General features: G+C 40.3%; 1 protein-coding gene across 1 annotated transcript in view; it reads right to left on the minus strand.

Annotated features, from left to right (window-relative positions):
* The window catches only part of SLCO5A1 (solute carrier organic anion transporter family member 5A1), a 75,709-nt gene that overhangs the window by 27,293 nt on the left and 35,546 nt on the right, over nt 1–12,870 (minus strand). Inside the window, exon 3 of the mRNA XM_032127311.1 lies at nt 8,174–8,394. Coding sequence (XP_031983202.1) covers nt 8,174–8,394 — 221 coding nt within the window. The remainder of the gene's footprint in view (nt 1–8,173; nt 8,395–12,870) is intronic.

The raw sequence follows: 12,870 nt of genomic DNA on the forward strand, positions 1-12,870 counted from the left end.
GGCAATAATGGCTTGCTAGCAGCTGGTATGTTTGCTAGGCAGAAGGGAGAGTGCATACTTGGGATTGCAGCCCCTGCTCTCTGCTCTGACCCCATCTCACCGCCTCGCTCAGGGCCACGTTCCCACTTGGCACAAACACAACTGAGGTGTGTATTAAAAAACTATCAGAAGAAACAGGGCTTACATAGTAACACCATAACAGGAAGAAAAACAGCAGAAAGATGTACTGATTTTGGAGCTATTCTGATATCTTATTTTGAGATTTTCTGTGAGGTAACACATACCACACCACTGAACTGACAGTACTGAGTTTTGCACTCCAGAAGAGGAAAAAAGATCATATACTCCCCCTGTTACTCTCTGCTTCAAGGACCATGCTTAGAAAGCTGGGGTAATAATACTCTAATTTGAAAGGGGAACCAAAATATTTTTAGTTAAACATTTTTCTACATGATTTAAAAGCATTTACAATGATGCAGACAAAGCATAATGAAAAATTACATCAATGATATCAAGGAATCTCAACATACATTACATACCACTCAATATTCTCAGAAGGGATAAAGCAATCAATTAAAAATGAGAATATGTCATTAACTTAAACTGAAAAAGTATTCATAGATGTTGCAGTTATTCTCAAATCAAATACCAAACCCCCATGAAATTCAGCACTGTAGTTAAATTAAACACTTACATACTTCTAATTTAGTCCTGAAGTGATGTCAAATTATCATCAACCTATTCAGCACTTAATTTTTTTCAGATTAGATGCTGTGATTTTAAACACATCTTCTTTTCCTTGGGGCTTTTTTTTACCCAAGATCAATTTTTTTTTAAGTGTTATATCTAATCTTCTATAGTTCAGATTTTTTCATTTGCTTTTCACTCAGTACAGAAATGGAATAGTGCTTGAATCAAAGCCAGTTGAATTCAATGACAAGAGCACCCATTAGAAATACATGTTGAACAAGAACAACTGAGTGAGAATTGTATTGAAGTTGAAAGTTGTCAAGACAAAAATCTGTATCACTTTCTCCACTGACTCCAGTAGGTTATCTTTATAAAAGCAAACAGAATTTCACTTGTCATGTCAAAACTCATCAAGCTGCAAATTAGCACTTAAGTTGTCTGACTGCATCCAGTCTTAGCTTATGCCAGCTGTCAAAATTTACACTGAATTCATGATGAGTACTGGGTTTATAATTTTAATGTAGTCAAATGCTCTTCTGCTACCTCTATGAAGAAACATATTAAATGTTAAATACAAAATTTGGTGGAAATAACTAATGAATAAACCATATTAAGAAGCACTCATATATTTGAATTTTAATGGTTTTTACCACCTACAGCTTTAAAAAAAAAAAAAAGGGTGCTGTTCGCAATAGAAGCAACAGGAGCAAACAGTTATGACCATGCTGATGCTGCTGTGAGAAAGGACTCAGGAAGCAGAAAGGAGGATTGGTCCTGCTGGAAACTGAGTTACTTAGAGGCAGCTGCTCACCTGGGTTGAAAATGTGAGAGAAAATAAGGTATTATCACAGAGAGAAAGATAATTTTATTAGGATGATGAACTGAGTGCTCTTTGTAGAAATGAACTGGTAGCTCTTGGCCAAGAGCTGAACTCAAGATCTTTGCTAAATCCATTATTTTAAAGAGTCTGGTCCAGACATCATAATACCTGGTAAAGTTTAGCCCCTCCTGGTAAAACTGAGCTTCAGGGAAATGTCTGCTTTAGAATTTTCAGTCCTAATAAGAATTTAAAGAATTAATTTGGCAAAGAACTGCAGAGCTAATGAACATTTTTCTCTGGTGTTTATATCTAGAGCTGTACTTCTGCTGACTCATACTTACATCTCATCTAAGCACTCAGGCTAAAGGTCATTACTCGTTTCAAAACTAATTAGTATTTTGAAATGGCATTTCTACTGATAAGTAAATAAAATGTAGTGTCTTGGAAAAAGCATAAGTTCCCTTACACCCGTGTGGAGGGTTCTACAGAGAACAGCTTTGCTGATTACTGTGAATTTTGGCATGAAATAGTGAGTTTATTTCTGCATGCCGCACTAATACACGCCACCTGGAGCACTTGAGAGTTGAAACTCTTCATGGTTTATAAACAGCAATTGTCTGGCATACAAGGGAAAGTTGCTATATAGTAAGAATCTTGGAAATAAAAACACATATTCAGAGTTAGGCTTTCCCCGATTTCCTCCCATGATCACCGTCAAATCCTGTGTGACAGCATCTACACTACACTTCTGAATTTAAAAACATATAATAAAAAGGTAATTGTAGTAAAAAGCAAGAATGCTAAAAACTTTAGGGATCCTTTATACTACATAATCAATCATGCTTTTAAAACATTTCTATGTCAAACTCCTTTTGCGTGGCTAGCCATAGGCCTAGGCTTTCATTTCAAGGCCATTATTAAACCTGTCAGATTTGATTTTTAGGAAAGACATCTTCAAAAGACATTGCATGTTTTTGCACACATGCATCAGAAACAAACCTACAGGAACTTGCAATTTCCCTCATTCTGTCATCTAAACTAATAAACCTCTATTGATCACACTCCTAGAAGTAAAACAATTTTTTAGCATGGCTGCAAACATGTTTCTATTTCTGTGCAGTAATTCAAATCTTAAACATCCTCGGTTTTTGGGGTTTTTTTTCCCAATAACCTAATATAACTAAGAGTAAACTGAAACTTGCCTTGCTGGACTGGTTTGCTAGTCTACTGGCAATTTTCTTCCTTTTATGATCTTTGACAGTATTTTTTCTCTGGTCAGTATTCATTTTTCTTTCACTCATGTGCTGGACCACTGCTTGATATATGGTAAGGGAAAAGCACATGAAAAATCTGCAGGTAATACAAGTATTCATAAATATTTCTCTAAGCACAACTTTTAAAGCACTGTAAACAGAATTTCAATAAAAATGCAAATAATTCTGACTTCACCTCCTTTTTTCAACATTGAATATAGTTTCTTTTATCCCTGTTTCTGCACACCCAGCCCAAGGCAATGCAATGAATACAATCAGGGGAATAAATCATCCCAGTCTACAGCCCTGTCCTTTTGCAGCCCATCAGAAAAGTCCCTTGTAAGGGTAAGGCAGATATTAGCTACAAGACCTCCTTCTGCTAGTGCTCCCAGTCTGGACAGCACTACCCAAGCCTGCAGCTTTGGAGAAGGCTGGTTCCACACCAAGGTTCTCAGGAGCGGATTCCACTGTTGTGCAGTACAAAGCAGAGCCGAGATGTGAGCCAGAATTTCTGGTTTGTTTATCAGAATGGAAACTAGCAAAGTGACACACAACTACTTCAAATATATCCTGCATGGAGCTAATCACTTAATCTCTAGAATAGTATTTTGCCACTTCATTATCTACTCACACACCATTTAAACAACCTCATTCAACTCTCAGGACACGCCTTAAGCACCTGGGTGGTGGCTACATCGTTGAATAGCCCCTAATATCCCATCAAGAGCGGAGGGGCTCAGAACCAGTTTGATATGAATATTAGTTATTTAAATTTGATTTAGAGCAGGTCCTCGAGGCACCAGTTAGCACTGCTCATTACTGCATGGAGCTATGCCAATCTTTTCTATTTTGAGCTCTTCAGGACGGCCTAAGAAAGGACGAGAGGGGAGCGCCTTGCTCAAGGTCAGTGGCACTGCAGGATCTCCAGCCCGTGGGCTGCTGAACCCTCTGACATTTACAGTGCCCACCAAGCGCCCCCCACACACAGTCCACTGCCTCCCCTTCCTCTTCTGATCTCTGTCAACCAATCTTCAGGTAGCACAGAAACTCCAATCCAGATCCTTGGCAAAGCACCTCAGTGGGCTTATCCTGCAACCACGAGCCCCTCAGGAGTTTCTTTTACTGATACTCTGACAATCATTATTATCCTGTCTCTGTCCTTCACAGGAACTCACTGAGAAAGGCATACGACAGCTGGTAGATGTGAAAAGGCAAACGGGAATATTCTACATTTAGGAAAGGGCCGTACATAGGGACAAAACAAAAAAACCCCAAAGGCTACAAAATACATGTAATTAATTAATTATTTAATTCAGATTAGATCAGCCTATTTTAAGAAATATATACATTTGCTTTCTTTACACTGCTCCTTTATTCAATTGCACATTAAGTTTCATTTATAGTAGTAAATGAAAAGGACTGCACATACAGTTTCCATGGTACAAAACCCGAAGGGTATAATAAATGAGAACAGTAGTTTTGTCTGCTCAGATTCATGTAGTATCTGCACGTATGGGATTGAATCGTAGTTTCATCATTATAAAGCTCCTCTAGCTCATGTAATCCACACTACCTCTATTTTTCCCAATAAACTACATTCAATTTTCTTCCTCCTGTGACCTACTTACTGTTTTATTTAATACGTTTGATACCTGACTCAGAAGCATTCTTCAAACCACATTTTCTACTTGAAACGTAAGTAAGAAAAGACTGAATTCCAAGCCCTAGCAACTTGAAACATGTGAAAAAGCAAAGTTGTATCTGTATTTTTATCCGATCTCAGCTCTACCATGGGCCAAAATAAAGCTCTGGTCACTGAAGTTTGAGGCTACTTGCAGATGGAGCCAGTTTGGGTTTATTTCTTCAGCCTATACTGGCAGTCAGTGCAGAAAAAAAGACTCTCATTATGACTTTTTGATACCTTTTCATTAGCCTAGACAATTAATTAGGAAATTAGGACAAGTTACAACAACAAAAAAATCATTTCGCCAGGCTTCCCAGGTAAGATGACATCATACTGGAAGAACAAAACAGTTACCTTCCTTACCAAAGCTGCATGGATTTCAGAGATTTGATGGCACTGACCTCTGTCATGGCAGACTATGACATCACTGACATTTATTAGTACAGAACAGAAGATATGACCTACTAAATCATCAGTCTCCTGGCTACTGCCTAAGTGGAGTTTCTGCCCATAGTGCTACAAAAAGATGAAGCTCTGAAATTCAATGGGAAGTATAAAATGCTCACTGCATCTCAGAAGAAGCAATGCTAAATGACTTAGACACATATGATCCTTTTTTCCTTCCCATTATAAACAAAATTACCTCAGCTGAGAAGCTTGAGGCACGATCTTATTCCATAAAGCCCACTTAAACCTGAAAAATAATTAAATGATAGTGCATTCCTGCTGCAGGCCTTCCTAGCTAGGGTAAATGACACCAAATGGGAAAGCTATTATCAGCTTATAGCAAAATACTTTTTTCTGCTTAACTCGCTTGCTATCTTTCTGGCATGTTTCTTCTCACTGTTCCACGTGGTGAAGTTTCTCCCCTAGAGAAACTTAAAAGTTTTGTATAGTAAAAGCGCTAATTTGGTAGTGCCATTAATATATTAATATAGAACTTTATAGAATGTATAGTATACTTTTAGATAGATACATGCCAAAGAAACACTTGCCAAAGTAAGACATACATAAGTTTTTCTTTCTGAAAAAAAAGTCCTAGGAAACATTCTCCCAAGCAAATACTTGTTTTTTCTGTATCTGCTGTGCCTGCAGGGACAAAGTGGCCTGGAAGGTGAGATTATGTATCAAAACAGAGAACCACTGTTGGGGTTTTAGGAGCTCTCCTGGTTTGGGTTTTTTTTTTTTTTCTGTTAAAGGAATTTTCCCCATACGTGTTGCTAGGGGGACAAATTGCTGGGTACTTCAGAAAAACAAAGACCTAGCCATTGCGGGTGGGGTGCACTAGGCTACTCTTTTGTTTCACCTGGGTGTGCGGTCAGTCGGTCTCCGGTGTTTGGACGGAGAGGGAGGCTGCTCTCTTTGGCTGCTTTTCCTTCTGCCAGAGAAACCCTGGGATCCCAAGCCCGCCTTCCCTGCCCTGCTGGGAGCTGGGCCATGGCCACCCTGCCCCCGCCGCTGCTTCGAGCCTTCGCTGCGTTGTAGCTCTGCTCGCTCTGCCTGCCCAGACCTCCGGGGGGTTCCCCGTTTGGATACATCTCATCTGCCACCCGGGATTTGTGCTCGTCCCTGCCGTTCCAGCCTGCCGCTCCAGCCTGCTGTTCCCGAGAGCCCGGGATCGGCTGCCCAGGGGTTTGTGAAGCCTTTGTCCCATCCCTTCCCGGGATCCCAGGGCACCGGTGCCGCGTGCTCCCCGAGCTCGCTCCGGAGCGCCCCCTGCAGCCGCGGGGGAACCATCGCACCTGCCCTGCTCACCGGGAGCCGCCAGCGCCCCTGCCGGCTGCGAGCGGAACTGCACCCGAGGGGAAAGGGCCCGACAGCCGAGAAGGCTGGGACTGGGTTTGGGATTGTTTGCTGTTACTGCCATTGTTATTGTTGTTTGTTTGACTGGTTATACACATATAGATATATAATAGTAAAAAACTGTTATTCCTATTTCCCATATCTTCGCCTAAAAGCCCCTTGATTTCAAATTTATAATAACTCGGAGGTAAGGGGGGTCGCATCTGCCATTCCAAGGGAGACTCCTGCCTTCCTTAGCAGACGCCTGTCTTTCAAACCACGACAACCACCATCAGCAAACTCACCCAGATGCAGTTTGTCTGTATACCTGTATCTTTATCAGGCACGTCTAACGGTGAAGCAGTCCCTCTGCTGTGACACTGCCTGCAATGATTAGGAAGGAGCCCAGCAAAGACTAGACTCACCCAATTCCCTAGGTTACTGAGAAAATCTTGACAGGAGTTAACTCTGAACTACTTCCACTAATCAGAAGCCAGTAGGTTTGAAGGCAAATAAAACCCACAATTAGTTGTATGGATTGTCAAGAAAATATTATGCATTGGGACTCACAAATATGGAGAATAAAGAGTCTTCAAAGGAGGAAGGAACATGCTTTTCTTACTTCTCCCCCACGATTTCAACTACTTCGCCAACAATGAGTCTGAAAGATCTGATATTTGAGGTTCACTTTGCTTGCTCTGTGCTTGCTTTGTACCTTGATCAAGAAGTTGATTTGTAAGCTAATAAAATGACCCCAAGAAAGTTCTGGTATCCTCTTTTTCTTTATTTCTGTAGAAATTAACAGTAACTTTAGATACCCTGAAAAAAACAGTGCAAATGTAATGCAGAGCAAATCAATATGTAGGTTGCAAACATAACTTAAAATTACACTGGATTTAGTCTAAAAACAGCTGGTTTTGCTAAGCCTTGTCTATTCAGCATAAAGAGTGATCATAAATGTGTCATTAAAAAGTCTGTCAATCATTATAGCCTGGACCAATATCCAAGTAAAAAATAACACTAATGTCTACTTCAACAAACAAAAGTTTTGAGTTCAGATTACATCTGATGGTACAATAGATATTTAATGGTTTCTCCCAGTCCCACTGCATTTATCAGGCTACTGCAAAATGGCACAAACCAGCATTTGCATTATAGAATCCAAGGAGGACACAACAGCACTGACAACACATTGACATTAAGGCACATTCACTCTTGTCCTGTACTATCCAATTTTATGACATTGTTAAGTCTGTACTGTCCATTTAAATTGTATATGGTTCACATTAATCAATTTGTAGCAACACTGCCCTTCTTCCCCAGGCAATTTGTCAATAATTATTACTTACTGTTAGATTTTACATTAATGGTTACTCCTTGATTAAAATAAAAATCTGTGCTACTTGTCAATCTTTTGATCTCTTCTTCTTCCAAAATTAGCACAGGTTTTATTTGTCTCAGCCTTCAGAAAACAGCTTGCAGTACAAAACAGACAGGAAAAGAATATGAAACAAGTAATCTTTCTCTATGAACTTACCCAAATGCATGAATGTAATTGAACTCACATACCAGAATTCCTTCTATTTGTTTCACTTATATTGTAGAAGAGCACTTTATTCCATGAAATTCAGCTTATAAAGCAAGTGTGACAATGACGAACTCTAAGGTGCACAAATACATGTGGTAATAGGGGTCCTACGGCTATAGGAAATAGCCTACCTGTTTGTTAGAGGTACACAAACCCATCGACAATTGAAGAAAATGGATGTCCCACAATCATTGCTGCATTCTGTCATTTTAGAGGATGACCATCTATTAAAATCTCAATAGCAAAAGATAATAGCAAATATAGGATGTCAAAACTGCCTTCAGTTACACTCATACAATCCTAGATGACCCTACATACAAAATTTAAAGCACTTAAAAATTAAAAACAAACTTTACCTTTAACATTCTCTCCAAATCCCATAGAGGCAGAAACTGAACTGTCTGTTTCTGTTTTGCTACTTGTTTTCTCCTTCATCACGTCATCATCACTTGAAACATCATCAGAATTCATCTTTTTTTTCTTTTTTTTATGTCGAGGAGGGAGCTTTTTCGGAAAGGTAAACATGGGAAATATCACAAGGAGCATTGCAATGGCACAAAGGAGAAATCCACTCCACCTAATGCCAGGAAAACAGGAATGGAAATAAAAGCAAACACATTACATGAAATCAAAAATCAAAGTGACTGTTAGAGGCTGCACTGGCTGGAAAGAGACATTTGCAAAATATGAAAAACTGACACTAAGAGTAAAGAATTGGAGTGGGAGACAGCCTTCACTGCACTAAATTCCTTAATCAGAAGATGTTTCTGTTGGCTTATTTACTGAAAGGTATTTATCCAGAAGCCACCAAATTTTATTAAATAGTGTCAGCTTTAAGCTCCCACCATTTTTCAGTTTTGGTAATTATTCAGTACCAAGTGCTGAGAAGTAGATACTCACTTTGACTTAGCATTTCATGGATAATTCCTAGTAAAACAATACAGTATTTCTCTGGAGAACACAGAAAAATTATCCATGGCATGAGAAAATAAAATGTCCTGATAGATACACAAGGGCTAAATCTGTTCTGCTTTCCAGTGCCTACCTCTCACTGCCCTGACTGTCCAGTTCTCCCTTCACAATTGAAGAGTTCCCAAAGCCTGATTGTAAACAACTGATGTGCTACAATTCATGCCAGGATTTATGCTCAAAATACGGTTGGGTTGTGATCGCAACCTGAAATGGCTTTGACAAAGAATTTCCTTCTCTCTCTGTCTTTTAAATTTGGGATATAAAAAAACCCCTAAAATGATCCCTTGGCTCTCAGGGAATGACCTGGGACATACCCACAGAAGGGACAATGTGTGGGATACACAGAACAGAACTCTTCAGCTGCAGGCATACACAGTTGTCCTCCCTGCAGCCAAAAAGCTTCATGGACTTCACCATGGCACCACAGATGGGCAAAAGGGCTGTACTAGAAAGCACTCTAGAGTTAACTAGAGTCAGCAGCCAGAACACTGATAGAGTGTCATATAACATAATTTCTCCTCTGAGTTCTAACAGTGAAAGACTAAGGGAAACATAGCCTCACATAACTGGTTCCATAAAGAAGGACATCCACCCACAGAGTTCTTCTTACATACTGGAAGTGCAGTTTTCACTACAGACTCATCTCACTGTACCAGGTTTACATGGCAAGGTTTTGGTAGCAAAGTGGGGACTGCAGGGCTGCTTCTGTGAGAAGACACCGTGAGCTGTCCCATGCTGGAAAGAGACAACTCCAGCCAGTTTTAAAACAGATCCACATCCACCACTACTCAGTGCTGAGCCCATCGGAATGCTTGTGGCACTTTGGTGTTCACTTATTTAAGAAAGGGAAAAAACACTGCACAGCAACTGTGTGAAGGGAATGAGAAAATATGGAAGAAACAGCCCTGCAGACCCAAGGTAAGAGAAAAAGAGGAGAAGGGTCTCCAGGCACAGAGATTCACCTGCAGGCCCAGAACATGACCATGGTATCCACCTCCAGCCTGCGGAGAATCCACGCTGGAGCAGTCTCAAGCAGGAATTGTGGCCTGTGGAGAAAAGCTCCCACAGGAGCAGGTTTTTGGGCAGGACATGTCACCCATGGGGGATGCTGCACGCTGGAGCATTCTGTTCCTGGAGGACTGCACCCCATGGAAAGGACCCATGCTGGAGCAGTTAGTAAAAGACTGTCTGAAGCAGAGAAGGAGCAACAGAGACAAGGTGTTATGAACTGACCACAACCCCCTTTCCACACCCCCCTATACCACTCCAGCAGAGGATGTAGAAGAGTCAGGAGCGAAGCTGAGCTTTGGGAGATGGAAGGAGCAGGCAGGAAGTGCTAGTAGATTTCTTTTTAATTCTTTCTATCCTACTCTGTTATTAATTGGCGATAAATTAATTTCCTCAAGTCAAGTCTGTTTGGCCCATGACAGAAATTAGTGAGGATTTTCCCTGTCCTTATCTCAATCTATGAGCTTTTCATCATATTTTCTCCCTGTTCTGTGGAGGAAGGGGAGTGAGACAACAGCTTGGTGGGCACCCAGCAGCCAGACAAAGCCAACCCACCACACAAATCTACCCTAGTGCTTGGAAGTTCCAGTGAAGTCAATCACATTACTATAATATGCAACCACAACAATGAAAGCTTTTTCATTTGAAATCAAATTTCCAGAATCACAGTGCGTTGACCCTGGCTGGATGGCAGGTGCCCACCAAAGCCACTCTTATCACTCCCCATCCTTGACAGGACAGGGGAGAGAAAATGTAACGAAAGGCTCCTACTAGCTGCAGGGGAATCTCTGCTCTGGCACCTGGAGCACCTCCACCTCCTCCTCCACCTCTTCCTCCTCCTCCTCCTTCAGTGACGTGGGGGTCTGCAGAGCTGTTTCTATTGCATATTCTCGTTCCACTTTCTTCTGACTGCTGCTGGTGTTGCACCTGTCTTTTTTTTTCCCCCCTTCTTAAACATGTTATCCCAAAGGTGCTACCACCACCACTGATGGTCTCAATCTTGGCTAGCCTCCTCTTGGAGCCGGCTGACATTGGCTCACTTAGGCAGAGGGGAAGCTTCTGGCAGCTTCTCACAGAAGCCACCCCTATAGCCTTCCTGCTACCAAAACCTTGCCATGCAAACCCAAAACGAGAACAATTTTTACATATTTTTGTACAACCCTTGCACTATTAATTATATATTTGTTCAAACTTTAAACATTTTAAATTCTGAGTAGACAGTATTACTTGCACAAGAAACAAAAAGCATTTGGCCTCATATTTGTAATGCAAAGATATTGCAAACTTTATTTTTCAGTGAAGACAAATTCATATCCAGTGCTTTGTATGGTAAGTGATTACACACAGGGAAACAATAAATAAACACCCATGTATAACACAATTTTTATTAGAAGCTTACAGGAAGCTTTTGCAAGGCAAATATAAGTGACTGAAAGTTTTGACTAATTTTGATATTATGTAAACAGAAAATCCTCCATTCATTTTAGCTGATAACATACATGGATTAGAAAGCAGACTTTTAGGAGGATTAGTCAGCACTGTCAGACGGAATAAATCCGGAGTCATAAAATGTAGCAGGATCTCAAAGGCAGAAGCTGCAAAGGCTCTGATCAAAGAAACAGTCTGTGGCAATAATACACAGAAATCTGCAACCACCCCCTCAGGAGGAAGCAGCAAAGGAGACAGGGCCTGTAATGGAGCATGAGATGAAATTCAAATCCAAAGGGACCATTATGACAGCATACCAAATGCTGGAGATGTCACGAATGCAGCCCTGGATGCAATTATCTCACCATCTACACTTCACAACTTCCTGGAGAAATATCAAAGAATTGGAAAACAGACAAAAGACAGTATCAAAAATAACAAGGACACCTACAATGGGAAATCGAGAGGTCGGAACAGGAGCTATATTAATTTTAAAAGCCCTTGATTTTCTGTCTTCTAAAGTCAAAGAAAATATGCAGAAGAATACCTCAAAGGCATCCGCACAAGCCCTAGGACCTCAAATAAAGCAATTAAAGCTAAGGAAGGACCAGACAATGCTGAAGGAATTCCTTTAAACTTCTTGAGTGGAATGTTGATGAAAGACTGTATAGGAAGATCCAAGTATTAAACAGATTCTGAACTAGGAAAATACTCAGAAAAGTGTCAGCAAAAGAAAATTTGATTCAAAGCACCTGACAGACCGCCAGGGGCTACCTCAAAGCTAATGAGATCCCTATATAGCACATTAACAGTTCTCAAAGACAACATGATGAATGATTTCAAACAGATATCCCTACAGTTACCACATTTGAATAAAAAACATTTTCAAACATTTGATGAGCTGGCATAGACAGCTGGCTTGCAATTTAGCCCAAAGCACCTACAGAAAGCCCAGGTGTGCAAAACCCAGGAGCAGAAATCCAAGTCCTGTGAAACTCAAGGAATAATCAGATCAGAAATAACCCTGAAAAATAACCATTTTACTTTACCGTGTTGCATAGGAGATAAACCAAATTACATGTCCTGCAATATACCTCCTAGAAAGGAACAGCTTAAGGAAAAAAAAAATTACTATTTTTATTTTAGCCATATATCATAGTTGCTATACTCCCTATTTTGTCTGTAAGCATTGCCTCCTTTAACAATGGAAACTGTTAAATTGGGTCCCATTAGGAACCTTACAGCTATAATAAAGAAAAGATAGGAATCAAAGACACTAATTCACTTCAAAGGAAACAAGACTCAGAAATCTCATATATGACTTCCCATTAACTTATCACAATTGAACCATACTTTTGAAGTGTGTCAGCTGAAGTAAGTGTTGGGCTACTCTTACATTTCAAATTGTTAGATTGCATAAATAAAAATAAACTTGACTACGCAGCACTTCCCTGCAAGGAGAAAATGTCACAGTCCCAGAAAACACATTTCAGTGGAATGAAAGTCTACACTTCATGAATTCTCTGCAACCAGGCAGTCAGTGAGTAGCAAGGGGCAAAGGTTTAACCCTCACACCATGGGAGTCTTGCTTTTAATGGGTAGACATAGCCTCAGAAAGAGAAAAGAGAATAAGACACAAATGTTA

The sequence above is a fragment of the Corvus moneduloides genome, chromosome 1 (genome assembly GCF_009650955.1).
Source record: "Corvus moneduloides isolate bCorMon1 chromosome 1, bCorMon1.pri, whole genome shotgun sequence".
NCBI classification, from domain to species: Eukaryota; Metazoa; Chordata; class Aves; order Passeriformes; family Corvidae; genus Corvus; species Corvus moneduloides.